The 18,761-nt window shown below is 40.3% G+C and overlaps 1 protein-coding gene across 4 annotated transcripts in view; it reads left to right on the forward strand.

The window, feature by feature from the left end:
* grb10b (growth factor receptor-bound protein 10b) overlaps nucleotides 1-18,761 on the forward strand; it is a 71,296-nt gene that overhangs the window by 25,881 nt on the left and 26,654 nt on the right. For all 4 annotated transcript variants that reach the window (XM_042425172.1, XM_042425175.1, XM_042425174.1 and 1 more), the window contains exons 4-5: nucleotides 7,134-7,437; nucleotides 9,818-9,962. In XM_042425172.1, the coding sequence (XP_042281106.1) occupies nucleotides 7,134-7,437; nucleotides 9,818-9,962 (449 nt within the window). The remainder of the gene's footprint in view (nucleotides 1-7,133; nucleotides 7,438-9,817; nucleotides 9,963-18,761) is intronic.

Consider the following 18,761-nt stretch of genomic DNA (forward strand, 5'->3'; position numbering starts at 1 on the left):
TCGATACGTGTATCTTTTATCCAATGACTCCATGACGTTTGGGTGTATGGCAAATATAACTTAGTAGTGGTGTCTCAGATGGGCATGCAGCTGCTAGGCAACAAATCCCATCAATGTTACCAATGCAGTGCAGTAATCTGTCAGTGTGGCTCTGGAGGGGTTGACCAGCCATGATCTCAGGCCTGGAAATGAAGCTCCCACCTCCAGTTATTCCAGTTATGCCTTTGTAGAGGGAGAGTGACATGTCACGGGCACACAAGCATGGGCATACACGTGCAGGCAGGCATGCACGTGTACACACACTTTCACTCACAAACAGCGAGGGACCGCATTCCTGAAAATAATGGGGCTCTTTAACAGGGGGTTAAGGAAGCGTGGGGGTGTGTGCAGACTACGATGTGATGTGAAAGCAATTTGCTGATTTGTTATGGCAAAAGTGTTTGTCACCTGATCCTGACTGGACTTACCTCATTTCCTGCTTCTTTCTTTTTTTCTGTACAAGCCCCCTGTCACTCCTTGTAATATCTTTATAAATGTATGTCACAATATCTTGATTTTTCTCTTAAAAGTGAGATCATGGTTGTGAGTGTAATTAACTTAATCAGAATCAGAATCAGGTTTATTGCCAAGTAGGTTTGCACATAAAAGTAATTTGCCTTGGTGTTGTGGTGCATAACAGTCAAAAATATACACAAAATTAAGTAGTCTTACATAATATAAAAAGAAAGAAAGACATTCACAAAAGTTGGTAGGCTAACATGGTTAAAATCGGTAGGGTACGATAGGGAGAATTACAAAATGAGGAAACATTTCTCAGATAAAAATGTTAGAAGATGAACAAGCATGCTAAGAGCTCACAATGACTATGTTAAAATGCTGATGTCTTGCAGGTAGTATTTGCATTCACTGTTTTTGTTTAACATGGTGTGATGCTAACATTTTCTAGTGAGCACTAAATACACAGTACAGCTAAATAAGAATGTCATTTGTTTTGCTGGTATTTGGTCATTAATTAGAAACCACATTAACTGATTTTCTGGCTGATTGGGGGCAGCTGTAAAATGTCATGAACACAACTTGATATGTTGAACTTGTAAGCAAACAGCTGCTTATTTACACATCTAGCAGTTACAGAGCAACAGTATTATTTATTTGGAGTCATGTTTCTGGCCACCTGATGAATGAAAGTCCAGTATTCACTCTCCTTTTGCTCTGTTCTTTGACTATTAACTCCTCTATGTTCACCAGCTATTTGTTAACTGTGTCTGCGTTCGGTGTTTTTAGAGCTTTTTCTCTGAAAACAGCTGCTTGCTGCGGCCAAAAGTGACACTGTTAGAGACAACCAAAACAGTACAGCTGCAGCCAACCGAAGTTGAAGTTTTTTTTACCTAATGAAGGCACTAGCTGAAAAGTCTTCGGATCACCAAAGTAATTATAATTCATCTTTGGGGAGGCATATATATCTGTACCAAATATTATGACAATCCATCCAACAGGTGTTTGGACATTTCACTCAAGATCACAAATGTCAACTTTAAAGTGGCTCCAGAGAAAACGTCTGGGGATCAATAAAGTGAGTAGGCTTCATCCTCTGGGGACCATGAATGTCAGTTGGAAGTTTTATGACAATTCATCCAATAGAGCTTGAGATATTCTGATCCAAGTGTTACACCAACTGACTGACAGATTAACATTGTCATTTCTAGAGTCACACCACTAGTGTGGATAAAAACAACGTCATTAAAATTAAAATAATAATTTCAAATGTAGAAAAAATAAATAAATTATAGTTTAAAATTCTGAATAGAATAAGACAACTGTGTGAAATGAAATACACATGTGACGTAGTCGCCTCACCCTGTGTGAACCCACTCTTCTCTTTCACCCTGTCCCCCTTCCACAGTTCCCCCTAAATGAGAGTCTGTCTCTATGTCTTTCTATTTACTCCCGTCTCTTCTTTCCCTTCTGTTCATCTCTGTTTTCCCTCCCTTGCTTCTCCTGTTTCCCTCTGACCCTCCCACACTCTCCCTCTCCACCGAGAGGCTTGGCCCTCAGTGGGTGTGTGTGCTGTCACCAATGGTATTGTACACCCCACCGCCACGCTTTACAGTTTAGACTTGCTCTGTCTATACTCCCACTGATCCCTTTGAATGGAAACCCCTCTGCTGGGCTTGTATTCAGATGTATCTCCCTTGTGTGTCTCCAGTGTGTGTGTGTGTGTGTGTGGTTGTGTGTTCAATTGATGTACTGTATATCTATACCCCTTTTCTACAGGAGTGTTGCCCCTCCCCTCTGTTTTTAACTAGCATGAATGAATAAAAATGCATGGATTACATTCTGGAGTTAAAGAAAAACAGAGAGCCATATGGAACTACCATCTATACAATGGTCTTGTTTTGCCAATGTCTCTCTCACTAATGATCAGAAATATTCAAAACAGCTTTTATGCAGATTCTTGCCGGACTTAACTAGTTTTACAGTTGGTTAATACTGTATTTAGCGTGGCTCAGACAATAGAGGGAGCTTGGGCTATTTTTACCCCCAATTTAACCGATTATAGGTTCATCGAGGAGAAGGGAGGGGGCTAAACAAAGTAAATGAACACAAGCCATGGGAGAAATGAAACAACAAGGAAATGAGAACAGTAATAACAATGTTATCCTTTAACCCATCAGGGTTTTATATTTGGTACTGACTTCTACAATGGAGCTCAAGCCAAGTTCTAAAAAAAGAATACTGGGAATGAATAAAGACCAATTTTAAAACAAAGGTTTTCACTTTTAATGTTAAACCTCAGTTGAAGTATTTCAATAAAAATCTTTTTACAAGCAAAAATGCCAAACATCCCCTAGTTCCAGTTTGGTAATTGTGAGGATTTGCTACTTTTATTTGTCTTGTGTGAGGGTGTTAGTTTCATCTTAGGCGCCACCGCAGGAAATCATTTCACTGTTTTCTGGCATTTAATAGACTAAATAATTAATTGATAAATTAAAATAATAAAAAGATCATCTGATGAATCATTAATGAAACATTAACCACAAATTAAACCACCTCCACATGGATCCACAGTCTTTCGAACGATAGGATTTAGGATATTCACACATCTTAACATTTGTTTACAGGAAGGATTTGTTAAGGCGGTGTTTATCTCTCTTACACAGCGTTAGCAGTGCATTTAATCTCTATTCTCAACAACCCAACAATGATCCCTCTTGGAGGTGGATAGAACTTTAATATAAATCTAGCTGTCAGTCAGATTTTACTTGCTGTTGTTGGTATGTCTCTGTTTTGTTGTGTAAACCCCTTTGCCTGTCACATGGTTGTGGAGTAGAAGTTGCGTGACCTCCAGTACAAATCCTACCAGTTCACAATGTTAGTTTCAGACTTTGTGGACAGATTTATGCTACATACTAAAATACTCTCAGGAACATTTTTTTCAGTCAACATGTAGCCACAGTATTTGGTGCCAAAGTTTGTGGCCATTAGGCAACTGTATCACAGCTGCAAATTCTCACTGTCAACAGCTCTGTCTACATCTGTAGCTGCGTGTGCTCCCCGCTGCTTGAGCTGCTCTGATATTTTAAGAGGATCTAATTAATGGCTATAATATTGTAAGGCCAGGCGTGCCGTGACCGCCGTGTGTTGGGTGGGCATAAATAAAGGCGTTTATGTCCCCTCTTTTGCCTGCCAAGGCCGAGTAGCTGGCATAACTTCTATTTTCTGAACTCTCTGTCAAAAGAAAACAACCATAATTGGCTTCCTGGTCCAAATCTTCATGAGTTTAAATCCTGTGCGTGCGTGCCTGCCTGCATGCTGTCTGTGTCATCAATCTGTCTGCATTACACCCGGCTGTATGACGCATACCTTTGTTTTTCTTATTGTGACATGCATAGGTGATCGTACGTGCAATCGTATGACTGATAATGACGCACAAATCCTACATCCCATGCTGAGTTTGTGGGCTGTGTTTCTTTGTATGCAAACAGTTCTGCTGATCCCCTCTAGAGGCCAAACTAGGTCAGGTTTACAAGGGAAGTTATTTTCTCTCATTAGCTTGAGGGTACATGTCTCACCTAGTGAGAATGATGGATGATGAGGATGTGATTTGCTCAGGGTAAAAGTAATTTTTTGAATTTTGCTCACTTTTGATGTAGTTTACTCTCACAGCATTCGTTTGACTGTGCTGTCCTTAAAAATAATACAAATTATTGCTTGCTTGCCCTGCTCTGTCCTTAGCCTTATGTATGGCCTTGTATGCACCCTGTGTCCTGTGGTATATACAGCAGCTCTTTAGCTCTCCAGGCGATCTATAAGTAGCTGCTCCAGCTTACCTGTCGCTATTAATACCTACAGATTAACCACCAGTAATTCACAGGCACCTGTGATACAGCTACCTGATACCTTTTCAGGAAAAGCTCCTCAAAGAAAACACATGACTACACATTACTCTCTCAGCAGGTAGCTGTGACCATCAGTTTTGGAGATAAAGCTATGCTGCTGCTTCCAGGGATGATAACCTGTGCCCACTGTTGTTCTCTCTGGAACGTTTTAGCTAGTTTCCTTGTACAAGACGGTGATTTCTTGCTAGGCTTCTAAATAATAAGGTAATAAAGTAATAATAGAGTATTTTCTAAGCTTTTTGTCGAGCAGTGGGACTTTTTAGAGCGGCATGACCCTCTTACTTAATGACACCATCAAGCCGTCAGCTGTCCTGCACGCTGAGCTGTGGGGAAATCACATGAGTCATACACTGGTTATAGCACTGGATTACAATGTGTGGCCAAAGAGAGAGTCAAAACTCACAATAGAAATAGATAGAAATCAGACATAGAAATCAATTAAATTGAAATATCACAGTGTGTGCAACAACAGGTAAATAGTAATATGATTTTATCTTAAGCCATATCTAATCATAAAAGCCTTCTCTTATTGTGCTCCATAGTAATGAATGTTATCTAAATTTGAGATCATGTCCTAATATCTGTTTGAGGTTCTTTTACCTGAACCCTGTGAGTTTGAGAGCCCCTGGCCCTTATGATTAGAGCTTGTCTCCCCCTAGTGGTTTATCTGCATGCTACAGTAGAGTTGTATGATCTGGATACAAGGATTTGATGATGGATTCATAAGATCAATTTCTTTTTCATAATGAAGAATTATTAATTATAAGACGAGCCACCACAGCAGATTGTGATTTAGAAAGAGCAAAGTTAGGAGCCCAGTTTACCCAGAGAATAAAACTTTCACTACATGAAGCAGTTAGACAAGAGCTTCCCTTCAATTGAGCTCACTTCAAACTTTGATACAACGTGCTCCATGACTCAGTTGAAAAATTCACTTCATGAATTTAAATGTGCTCAGAGGTTTTCACAAGGGCTTTAAAGATAGATTCCTTCTCTAAAAAAGAATTCCACATCCTGCTTTAAAGACCTTTTAAAAGCAGAATGTTTGATACATGCAGTGAATTCAGAGCAGATACTTACAATGTGATGCCTTTGCTGTGAACCCCAGTGGCAAGAGTTGAAAAGTGTTACGGGCAGGTTTGTGCTTGTACCTGTTATCCCTGGAGATTTGGCTCACAAGGCAGCACAATGTACGTCGTCAAGATAGTCTTGCTGATTGAGCACTCTGGCAGAACTGGTTACCAGTGTGTGTGTCTATGTATTGTGCATGCCTGTGTTTTTTTTTTTCTTCTTTTTTTGGTATTACTTAGAATTAAGGTGGTGCATAGTCAGGTCAAGGGTTCAATCCTGGCCGCAATGAAATGATAGAGAAACTGAAATGGAAATGGGAAAGTCCCAGCAATATTGAGGGACTTTACCTCTTTTTTTGCAAGCCTCAACTGTTTGAAACCAAAGCAGATGAGTTTTTATGACTTTATTTTTTATATTTCTTATTAGGTCATGTGCCAGTCAGGAGGTGTAATTTGGTTATGATTGATCAGTTTGTGGGGTTTATAAGCCAGTTTTCAAAATTTTAGCAGTGCAGCCCTCAAAACTTCAAAAACTTGTCAAAAATCACCAGGAGGTCTTAGAGACTTCATTCTTTTTGCAACACATCTCGCAATATGTGAAGAAACTTTGCTTCACTGCAACTAATGCTTAATTATGAATTCCCTCACTCTATTTCAAAATCTGTATAATCATTTAACTCTCAAAACTTCTAAAGTACTTGTTCAAATGCTACCAACTGAGTCACAGATTGTTTAGAGTCTGGTGATGAAATGTTGTAGAAAGTTTTGAAATATGTTTCAAATCTATGACACAGTGGCAATAAATATTTTAGAGTAATGCACTATCCAAACAACATGTCCTGAACTGCCAAAAGTGTGATCAAACTTCATGAAAATATCAGAAAACATTTCATTGTTGATCACAATCATGGGATTTGTCATTCAGTTATTTATCTGTAAATTTGTAATTTTGGTGAATATTTGAACTTCAGCTGTATCTATCCTCATAGATCTCCGTTGTAGTCAACTCTGAGATTGTGCAAACAAAAAACATCTGGTTGACGAGCTGGTAGTCTAGGGGTTAAGGTGCTGACCATGAACCACAAGGTCTCGGGTTCAGATTGCTGTGCTGATTGGCACTGCTCCTCTCTCAACCCCTGACTCCCTCTGCTGTTCAGCAGGTATTTAAGGCTAAAATTTAACTCTTTTATAAGTTTTACTATGACATAATAATCATAATATTTCATAATGGTTAAGTTTTATAGATTATTCACTCTCATGGACTTCAATGCAGTACTTTACTGATTCTATGCAGAACTCAGTTAATGTTTAGTGTCAATTGCTGTCAACAACAGCTGTGTTGTTCTTATGGTCTAGTGGTCTAAACACATGACCAGTGACTGTGAGGTCGCCTGTACAAATCTAGGATGGCAACCGATGTGTGAGCATCATCCTGTTTTCAGCCACATGTTGGCTCTTGTGGGTTGTAAGTTGTACAATACATGTATGTCAAGTTATGTGCTTGGACCCCGCTTGTGTCTATAGTTTAGGGTTTGAATTTCTGTCCAGCTTTAGTGATATGCTCCGTACCATTCTTTAAGGTTTGTTTATTTGTCCCCAACAGTTATGAAACCCACTATTTACCACTAGTGATGTGTTTCTCCTTTCTGTTTGACTCTACCAGAGGATGACGTCGATTTAGAGGCCCTGGTGAATGATATGAACTCCTCGTTGGAGAGCCTGTACTCCACCTGCAGTGGTCAGCAGACAGAGTCCACCCCACTACTGCACAACGGACAGACCTCTTCCTCACACCAACACCACCACCATCATCATCATCAAACACAAAACATCCATCCACGGCAGGGCCAGCACTCGCACGTGATAAGCCACGTCTCCCCAGAGCCTCCCTCCTCCTCCTCCTCGTCCACGGACTCACCCCAAACAAGCCTCCGACGGTCACAACCCATGCACATCCTCGCTGTCAGGTAGGTGTAGTGAATGCAGATTCTTTCATTATTATAAATGTTCTTTTGTCTACTTCAGCAGCTGAGTTGGATTAGCTGGATGGGTTGTGTGGTTGGCACTGGGCAGGAAAGGCAACTGAACCCTAGAGGGAGCTGTCCAGGCTCACATGAAATACATACATAAACATACGGTGGATTTGGCTACAGAGTGGCATAGTCATTTGGAACAGCACCTTTCAAAGAGAGAAACACACTGACAATGTTGACATACAAGGTTTAGGAGCAGTATGTCATTATTATTCAAACCATTCACCATTCAAATACCAAGCTTTTGTGCCACGCAGTTACGATAATTGGATTTGCATTTACTGACAAGCATTGAGTTCTTGAACCGTGGAAATACACTGTGTTTCTAAAGTGACACAAAAGTACAGCTGTGACAATTGATTTTTAGTCAGCACGTAAGTGTTTATTGAATGCAAAGTTAAAATGATTGCTCAGTTAATCGATTTGTTGATCAACAGAAAGTTAATCAACAACTGTTTTTTGACAAAAAAGCAGAATATTACTTGTTCCAGCTTCTAGATGTGAATATTTGCTGCTTCTCCACAACAATGAATTGGAAGACTGTAACTCGGGCTTTGGGAAATTATGATGGGCATTTTTCTGATTTTTTTTTTTTTTTTTTTTTTTTTTTTTTTTAAGATTCTTTTTTTGGCATTTTTGCCTTTATTGGATAGTAGGCAGTGAAGAGGCAGACAAAAAAGCGGAGAGAGAGATGTGTATGACATGCAACAAGGAATTGAACCAGGGACATTGTGGTCATGTGGCATGCACAGTAACCTACTAGGGCGCTCTGCATTTTCTGACTTTTCTATGGAGCAAATGATTAATTGAGAACATAATCAGAAGATGACTCAGTGATGAAAATAACAACCAGTTGCAAACTTATTTGAATGTCTTTACCACATGGTTGAAGGAACTTTGAATGAACTGTTTTTGAACTGTGTTTGTATTTTCCAGAGACTTCAAACACATCTCAGGCAATCAAAACATAAGACCCTAAACAAAAAATGTGGGAAGCCACACAGATTTACAGTAAATAATATCTAAATAACTCTACAATCATACTGGTGCAAGTTTACAATCATACACAGTCCACATGCTGAGCTCCAACTATCTCTTCTTCTTCTCTCTACTTTGTACAAGAAGCCTTTCATTGTACACTATCATCCGTACACACCCTCTCAATAATTGGGCACAACGTCTCCTCCCCGCTCCCTATCTGTAGCCCTGGAATGACCCGTTCCTCCTTGTCACTCCCTCTTTGTCTCAAACTACACCAGCAGAAGAAGAAAGGTAAAACTCGTTTATTTTAGTACCAAGTGCAAATGTCCCTCTCAATTTAAAGAGTTGTAACCCCATAATCTCCCTAAGGCTGTTATTATATGCATTCACAAGTGGGTATGCGCACACAAACACTCACACACACACACACACACACACACACACACACACACACACATACACATACATATATACATAAATACATACAGTACATAAACACACATTCACAGCAGAGCTGGTGTCTTCTCTTATCATAATCTTTCTCTGGAGTATTTGACAGAAAAAGAGATGATCAGGTAATGGAGTATTCTGTCTGTTTCTCTCTCTCTCAAACACACTCACAGACCCAGGCCCTGAAGTTCTTATTATTCAGAGCTGACCTCTAGATAACCCTGTTCTCAAGCTCAGATGGGACGACATCAAAAGACCCGTTCCCTTTTGAACTCGCCTGGTTATACAGAGAGACGGAGTTTGACAGAGACCGAGAGAAAGAGACTAAGAAAAAAGAGTCATCTACAATGATTATCTGAACTTGCTATTCACTAACTTGTCTGCCCACTTTTAAAAAAAAAGATCAAATGAAAAGTTATGATCAACTGTCAAATCATCATTCCTCTGTTGAGCCACAAGCGTACACTGTGTGCGCCTAATTTAAAAACTGCTTTAAAGTGATGTCTTGATTCAATATTGATGCGTGATAAATATTGCAAAAAAAATTAGCTAGCAGGCTATATGGGTCTGTGATTTCCACTTGCTGGGAGACTATTCATTATGGGTAGATCAGACAGAAACAGACATGAGCCTGGCTACTGTACAGCAATGCTTTATTAATTCTAACTCTCTCCTCCTCTGTGTCAGCGGGTTTCATCTCAAAGTTCTCCCATAGCTATATCTATTTCAGAGGCTGTCCCAGGTCATGACCTCAGACTTCAGTTAATATTTTTGCTCTTATATGTAGTGAACACAAGGCAATACCACAAAGCATGTTCACAGCATCAGGCCACTCTTCACCACCACAGCATCACTGTTTCTTTGTCCATTTTCCATCTTCCAGGCGGCTGCAGGAGGAGGAGCAGCAGCTGAGGACATCATCTCTCCCGGCCATCCCGAATCCCTTTCCTGAGCTCTGCAGTCCAGCAAGCTCACCTGTCCTCAGTCCTGGGTCCCTACCTCCTGGAGAACCCTCTACTGGCAAATATGTAAGTCAAAATCCCACAAAGACGGCGACACCAGCGTCACACTGTTGAAACTTCATCTCTTTTCGGAAACCCAGTTTAGTTTTCCCAGCAGGGCTTTCATGTGGGTTTAATATTTAGCTCTGCGTTATAATTTGATGTGGTGGATGTGGATGCAAAACATTATCTACATACAGTATGACCTTCTCGGATGCTCAATCCTTTGAAAAACAGGATATGAGACATCTGCAGTAAAACAGAGCAGATTTTGATTTACTTATATATTTACTTATATATAACTGAAGTCTGTGTGACTCAAGTTTCTTGTTTTGAAGGATGCAGAATTTGAATATCATAAATCAGTTCACTTAGTGGTCAACTGTGTGTTGGACATAAGCATTTAGGAATTTTCCTGCCCTACATCTGCCCCGTGTTTTGCTCATCTGAGGCATGTTGATTGCTTGCATGTGATGGCACTGATTTGTACAGTACATGTGTGTGCTCCAAAGGGTTTGTGGCTTTGTTTGAAAAAAAAAAAAGAATGAGGTGGAGATTGGAGGAGGAGACTGAGAGAGCGTGTGTGTGCATGTGTACTTGGATACATTTCTGTGCGTCTGCCTGTGCCTGTTTACATTTGTGTGCTCATGCATTGACAAAGATTTAGGGACTGGTGTGTCTATTCCTGGAAGTCAGAGTCTCTCCATCTTGCACCATTAATGATCTTCATATGGGGCCAGCCAATGCTGGTTACAGTAACATGCCAGTTTACAGTAATGTGAGGGCGGACTATTTCTCATAAATACTCTGCCTGGCTATGATCCTAGCCTGTTCTGGTCATGGCTCTCATGATACCAGATCATAGTCTGAGTTTAATATGACCAGCTTTGCTTTCTCACACATCAGCTCATAAATCACTCTATGCATTGAGAAACCTGTGGAATCCAGTAAGTGTTTGAGAAGTTGGGAAGTTGTGGATTTGAATTACCATCTGTGACATAAATAAAGCTCTAAATGGTTAATGTTGGACTAAGCCTTGGAAGATTAAATTTCATTCTAAGTCTTCATGAGTGGGAAAGCTGTTTCTTTCTGTGTGGGAATGTGGTAGATTTGAATTACTAGCTGTGGCATAAATTCAGCACTGCATGGCAAATCTTAGTTTGTAAGGTAAATAGGTCAAAAATTAATGTCTCACTAAATGGTTATGAGTTTGACTTTGAATTACTAGCTGTGACATAACTTTGGCTGCTGTATAAGTAAAGCAGGCATGTCTGGTAAATATTCAGAAACCAATTTATTAGACTGAGTGACCTGCTCGGGACGGGAATGTTGTTGTTTTTGAATTCCCAGACGGCCTGTTAAGAGCGCTGTATAGACCAGGAAATGGTGCGGGGGATTGGCGGAGGTGCGGGGGAGTTGTAGATTAGCAGCAGAGGTTAATATATTTCTGTGATTTTAAAGTAATCAGACGATGAAATACCGGTAAAAGTGTGCGTAGGTGATCTGTAAAGCTGATCCAGGTCTGACCAGCTTTGCTTTTTTGAGCTACTCCGCTCTGTCTGGAACCACTAACTCTGCCTTTGACATTGATTGCAGTCATGGCCTCATGGCCTCTCGATTAATGGAGCAGAGAGCATTTATGTAGTGCTCTACCTAGCATCATTTCAATATAACATTTCTGTTTTCTTCTGTCATACTGAGGAGACCTGAAAATAAGTGTTCCAGTGAGCAGATACTCCATTGCTTTACTGTTTTTTTGAAGATGTGCAGTTTTCATTTCATCATAAAATGTGTGTCATGCAAGAAAGCTTTGACCATTTTTTAATGGAGTTGAGTCACAAGAGTTTTAAATCATATTAAAAAGTAAGAATACAAGCATAGAGTGTAGAAAATAAGTTTTACATCATTCGTTGAAGCGTTGCCATACATCTGCTCACTAAATGTACTAAATCTTAAACGCGCCTGTAAAGGTAAACTGTATAGATATAGGGGGAAACAAAGATTTTACTGCTTTTGTTTTGCATGGACCGCCAAACTTATGCAATAATTCTGAGAAAGAGCCGTGGAAAATTGAATTCTTTGTGTGTGTTTACTGTGCACGCACTCGTGTAAACTTGTGTGAGTGTGCTGTGCACCCATCCATGCCTATGGGTCTATTTGTTTTTTAGATGCATGTGTGTTTGTGTGTTTGCACTCAAGTCTGCCTGTTTGTCTTTGTGAGTTCTGTAAACTATTTACAGCATTGGCAGTGTCTGTCCATTGTTGATGGCAATGGAAAGTATTTCTCATTGTGGTTGTTCCTCAGTGGAAATTCAATTCAGCACCTTTCCACTGAAAAAAGCCTCCCGCAGAGCCGTCTCATCACACACATGTGCGGCTGGGTTCCAGCTTCGGAGGCGTGGGGAACAGCAGTAACATTGCTTTCTCGCAAACACATAATTTCTCCCTTGTGAGTGGTTCAGAGGAGGAGTGGGTGATCCGATCAGGGTTTGACAAGAGGGATGGTGAGCAGGTAAATTATTGCTCCCAGCCCACTCACCACGACCCCTGACCTTAATCATTTTAACCATATGTGCTCTTTTTGTGTTCCATTTTTTTGTCAGTCTGTCTCTATCTACCCTTCTCCCTGCCCTCCAAACATCCAGTCCAGTCAGCCAGCTTGCTGTTGAGAAGTTTTTCTGTTTAGTTTACTGAATTTTCCGACCTCCGGGGCGCTCTCTGACAGACTCGTACTTCTGTCCCTCTTTTCCTCCTTAGCTCACTCCTTGGCCTCCGTGCAGGAGGCATGAGGATGCAGCGCAGGGCTGTCAGGAATCACTGGGCAAGCTGTTTGACATGGCCATATGATTCCCAATTACCTCACTTTCCTCCACTCTCCTCTCCCTCCTGTCTCCCTCCATTTCTCCACTCCTAACCCTCCTCTCGCCAGCTTGTCTTCTTAGCTGTGCACTCTTAAAGGGGAAAATCTAAAATAGATTTGCAGTATGTTGAGTGATTTTAAATGAATAGAAATAAAGAGCATATTAAATAATGTTTTGGTTTGTACTGTCCAGATGTGCCAAATTTAAGGATTAAGCTGCTGTTCTGAAGTGAAGCATCATAGAAACTTTTAAGGCTAAGTAGGAATAAACACATTTCCGTTTTGGTGCTACAGGATGGTTAATGACATCATACTAGGAAGCTGCCATCTATGAGTAATGGTGCCAGTCCAGTTTGGTATGTGTCAAAGTGTGCACAGATGGTCACATATCCTTATTTAACTGACTTCCTATGCCTGCTAAGGATTACTACAGACAGAATGTGGGTACAGCTAATGGGCCAAAAAGCAGGTATTACAACCTCTCTACACTTAAGAAAATACTAGGATCCTGGCCTGTGTAATCCATGTCGTGCAATGGAAAAACCTATAAGAAGCCTGTGAATGCAAGGCAGTTAGCCAGTATATCCATTAATTTTCTCAGTCTAGGTTTTGACAGTCTGTGCTCCGTAGTGCAATAGAGAGTGCTGTTATGTACTTACTTGGACACTGTGTTCCCATCGCTGCCCCAGTCGTTCTAGTGTGGGAACACTGATTTGATCACTGGGTTGCCAGATTTTGTTGGATTTACTGTACTTGGACTGGATGTCCTGTAGCTCACTGTGCTCTATGGTATGGCAGGATCCCCACGGCCTGTCTTTGCCTCTCTGGTCTGTGTCTCATTATCTTTCTGTTGGTCTGTCTATCTCTGTGTGTCTTGAACAGTATGTCAGTGTTTATCTTTCCGTCTGTCACAAGTGTTTCTCTGTCATCCCTCCACCTCTTTGTCCTCTCCCCCTAACTTTTAGTTCAGTTCATATTCCAGTTGACCTTTTGGTAGGCAGGAGTACTGTGCAGTGTGTCCAGTAACAATTTAGCTCACTCGATGAATACTTATTCACACATGGTGAAGTAAGAGGCCTAAAATAGCGCGTAGTGCCAGACGAGCAGTGGAGGTGGGGTTGGCACTGTTTATTAATGCTAGCAAATGGGCTGTTGGTGCTCAGTGCCAGCATGTCCGGTTGCACTAGTTTTAATATGAATTAATGATTCCGCTGTTTGTATCATGCAGTTTTCTGTATCTATCTAGCATCTCTTAATGCTTTGTAGCATTAACAATCAAATCACCATTTTACAGTAGGAGAAATACATTATATAAATATGTCCAGGGTTGTGCAAATATTGTACTTGTTTACATTATGCGTTTGCAGCATTTGAAAGTAGATACAGCTAAGTGTGCAAAGATGTTCAGGGTTAAGCACCTATTTATAGTATAATTCCACATGTACAGAGATATGTGCAGCACATTATCATATTCAGGATACAGGATGTACTGTGTACATACATAAGCATTCTGTACATATCTTTTGAACATAAATAATACTGCATGTTCGCAGTGATCTGTGCGTGCTGCTTCCATCTATCATTTGATGGTGAAAAGCGAATCTGTATGTGCTGCACATACCTCTGTAGGTTTTGCCTCTATTTGTAAATCACAGAATATAAATATATAGAATACATTTCTACACACCTACACACATTCTTACATATTTGTTTCCTATAACGGCTCTAATCAGCTGTAACGCACTATGCTTTTCAGTATGTTCAGCAGCTGAGGTCTTTCTAAGTATCCTTTTCTGTCTAATTCTTATCTGGATCATATTCTTGGAATCTGCTGTGCTACGGTATCCCTCAAGAGATGATTAAAATTACTCCAATGATGTTGGTGTTTTTCCACCTCATTTTACTTTTCCTCACCTCTCTCTGTCTCTCTCTCTCTCTCTCTGTCACCACAACTGTGCCTCTAGTTGATCCAGGAAGTTTTCAAAGCTGTGACACATACTTATCAAAATAGCTTTTTGTGAATGCTGTCGGTATCACGTGTAATGTACTGAAGTATAAATGACACGATGAGCTCATGATGTTGGCAACCTCCATTTTCAGTTTTTGTAGAACTCAAGCGACCTAAATGCATAACTGTGTAAGGATTGTGTAATACTGAACATGAATTAAATCAAGTATGATAATCACACACTTAAAAGATCTTAAATATCATCATTACTTCTGAGATGCTGGAGAATATGAATGCTGCATATGCTCACTCAAATAACTCCTTATGGGTATGTCATTACTAACCTTTCACATTATACAGAGTCACTTGATCCTTTTGTTAAGGATATGTTCACAATTTTTCAATGCTATAATCTTTCCCTACTGTTCATACTGACTATTAAAAGATCCCCTTCAGATGTGCTTTCAATAGAAGTGATGGGGGCCAAAATCTACAGTGTGTCCACACAGTCATTTTGTGAAAAAATGCATTTAAAAGTTTATCTGAAGCTTATATGAGGCTTCAACAGACTGAGTTAGTCATATCCAGTGGATATCTGCCACATTTACATTCTTTTTAGCATAGAATTTCCTCTTTCTATTTCAGACAGTGTTTCCCTGTTGAGCTGTGGTAGAAGTATAGTAACAAAAACAGGGACTTTGGCACTAAACTGGACTTTAAAAATCTTTGAACTTGAAAACTTGATTTCACTAATTTGGATGGCTGAAGCTTCATATTAGCTTTAGATAAACTTTTAAATCCATTTTTGCACTGAAGAAGGACTGTGGATTTTGACCCCCATCACTTACATTGTAAGTGCATTATTAAGGGATCTTCTAATGGCCAATATGAACAGGAGGAATGATTACAGCAAGAAAAACCTATTTCAATCATCATTTGGACACCTGACTATTGTTTGAAGTCAGATTTGAAAAATTGTGAACCCGTCCTTTATTATAAAAATATCGACTAGAGCAGCTTTAAAGAGTGAAGTCACTTCACAGTAAAGTGCTTCAAAGTACCAGTGGTTTATCGACTTAACAAAACAGTATTTACACAATGAATACTTGAAGCATCCATTCTCTGAAAAGAGGGCAGCAGGATTTACTAAACTAGAAACACCCGGTACAAGTGATGGGCATCGATCCATCCCTCCTCTCGCTCTCTTAGCGCTGAAGCATGGCATTCCCTGGCTGCCTCCTTCCAGTTGGAAATGTTGGAAATACTCCGGGTCAAAGAGCAGATTTTTCCACTGTAAACGCAACAGCAGAATGGAATGCTGTCGATGCCCAAACTGTTGGCCTCCATGTGTGGGAACGTCTGAGGGTGTGTGTGCATAAGTGTGTGCGTATGTAAAGGTAAGAAAGTGTTTGTGGGGAGGTTCGGTATAATGTGTGCATGTGTGTGTTTCCTAATGTATGTATGTTGGTCTTTACAAGCGGGGATACTTGTGAGTTGGTGTGCATCTGGTAGTATGTTTATGTGTGTGCGCTCTGCTTCTCATTGTAGCACTGATGTGTTCTGCAGGCCGCACTGTGCGGAGATCAAAGTGACACAGCGCCAGAAATCTGCTGGCTCACTCTTCCAACAGCCAGCCTGCTTTTAAATGGATCTTAAAGTGAAACATGGAACACACACATACACACACAGACACTTGCTCTATTTTATAATCACCGGCTAGTCACGTTTAGTTAGTTTGTGGTGTGCGTGTGCATGTGTGTGATTTGTACTGTTTATGCCACTTGGGTTGTTTACGTCTTTGTGATTATTTGTAACTGATGTGAATATAAATAATGCGCTCAAACTGGATGCTTTATTGAGCTTGTGCATGTGTGCATCCATGTGTGTATATTTGATGCATGCCTGCCTGTTGGCCTCATTATTCCTAACATTACATCTAGTCTCTGAGCCCAAAGCACACACACACACACACACACACACACACACACACACACACACACACAAACTCACACTCTCTTTCTCTCTCTCTCTATCATGTTTACTTAAGTCACTTTTGGGGACATTACGTAGACTTACATTCATTTCCTGGAGACTCTAACCCTAATCATAACCACTACTTGCCTAACCCTTACTCTAACCTGAAACTAACCCTAACCTTAACCACTGACCCAAAAATCATCTTTTTCCCAATTGGGGACATGGCTTTTGTCCCCAAGTGGACAAGCTGTCCCCAATTAACTGGTCTTGAGTCTGAAATGTGTCCCCAAAGGTAGGCTAAGTCAGACCATGCACACACACACACACACAGACACACACACACACTTGCATGTTATCTGATGCTCGTTGTGGCAGAGGTAAAGAGAGCATGCAGGCAGTACAGTAAGGCTTTGTCAGCATACCTGTCCCTGCTCTCTTTCTCACTATCACGCAGACACACACACGCCAACATATGCAGGTACATAAATGCATTGAGTGACTGAGTGGATTTGCAGCGTTCAGTACTGTGAAATACAAATTGTTTGGCTGCTGTTGAACAAATGCTACCTGGAAGAGAGCCAGGCAGGTTGTGGTTGAGTCTGGAACATCTCATGTGTCGGGGCCATATTTATCCCCCGCTGCTAAATGGAAACATGCCTCGACCTGCTAGCTAAACTTGCTACTGCCACAGAGACACACATGCACACAAACACATGGCCTGTTGTTGAATAATAAGGTATAGGCCTGCATGATTAGTCTGAGTAATGGCTCTGTTTAAATAAATAAGAATTCAACATTGGCATTGGACAAAGCCACTTTGTAAAATATCAACATCTCATAGCTCATGCATAAAGACCGTTGTGGTTATGTGAAAATTTGTTTGTGAATTTGAATATTGCTGAGTCCGTTGCTTAGATAATGAGTGAGATACTGTGAGCCACACATTATTGCAAAAAAGTTCCAGCACCATGAAGACAATCTAAGAGGAACTTATTTTATGACCAACTCTTTGACACAAAATACTGTATTGGCATAAAATTATCCTTACATGCTAAATTACCTTACATGCTTCCAGTAAAAAAAATAGGTCGACATCACTGCAAACACTAAAGCCATCTGCAGCTAACATCCAGCGCCTACACTGTAGCAGAAAACTGCATGTGATAATGAACACAACATGATAGCCTGCAGTCTAAATAAATTCCAACTGTAGTGATTATGCATTAAAACATACGCTGTCACTGCTTAAATAGTACAACACCATCAACAGAGACTCGCTGATACGATTATGCTATTTAACAAATGATTAGTCACAGGTTGCTATAGTACATAATAGAAACACTGCAGCAGCATGGTGACCCTGGGAAAAGAAAAAACACATAGCTTTACAAAAAATATCTCAAAAACTTAATGTGCTGTCAAACATGTTGCTGCAAAAAAGACCATAACACCCACAATTGTGACCCAATTTCAAGAGATTTGAGTGTGGTGAACTAAGCTGTGCAAAAACGCGGAAGCAATAGTTCAGTTGGCCTAAATCAGTGGTTCCCAACCTGGGGTTTAGGACCCCCAAAAAGAGTCACAAGATAAATCTGGTAGTAGAGAAGAACTAAAACATATTTAAACTTTTAAACTATTATTTTTTCAGACTTAAATCTAATCTTCACAAGTAATGTTTAACTAAAACAAAGGTGAAAAATCACGCAATGGGTGATGAGGGGTAGCAAGGTGACATTTGAGACATGTTTTTTTTAAACCTGCAGTGCAGAGCTTTTGTCTCCCCCTTCTGGCAGTGAGAGTAAATAGAAGTTAACTACAGTTGTATTAGTATATGTGTGAGCTGGTGCATGTTGCTACTGTTGCGGCTGTAAAACGGTGGATAAATTGTTTTGAGCATCACAACCCCTGCAAAATGACTCATTTCATTATCATAATTTGATCCATTCAGTCCAATAACATTTGGAAAGTCAGGAAGAGCCGCATGATTAAATTGTTTTATCCCTCAAGTTAGCGGAGGGCTAAACAGGAAGTTAGCCAGCTC

This window comes from Thunnus maccoyii, chromosome 10 (assembly GCF_910596095.1).
Source record: "Thunnus maccoyii chromosome 10, fThuMac1.1, whole genome shotgun sequence".
In the NCBI taxonomy this organism is placed as follows: Eukaryota; Metazoa; Chordata; class Actinopteri; order Scombriformes; family Scombridae; genus Thunnus; species Thunnus maccoyii.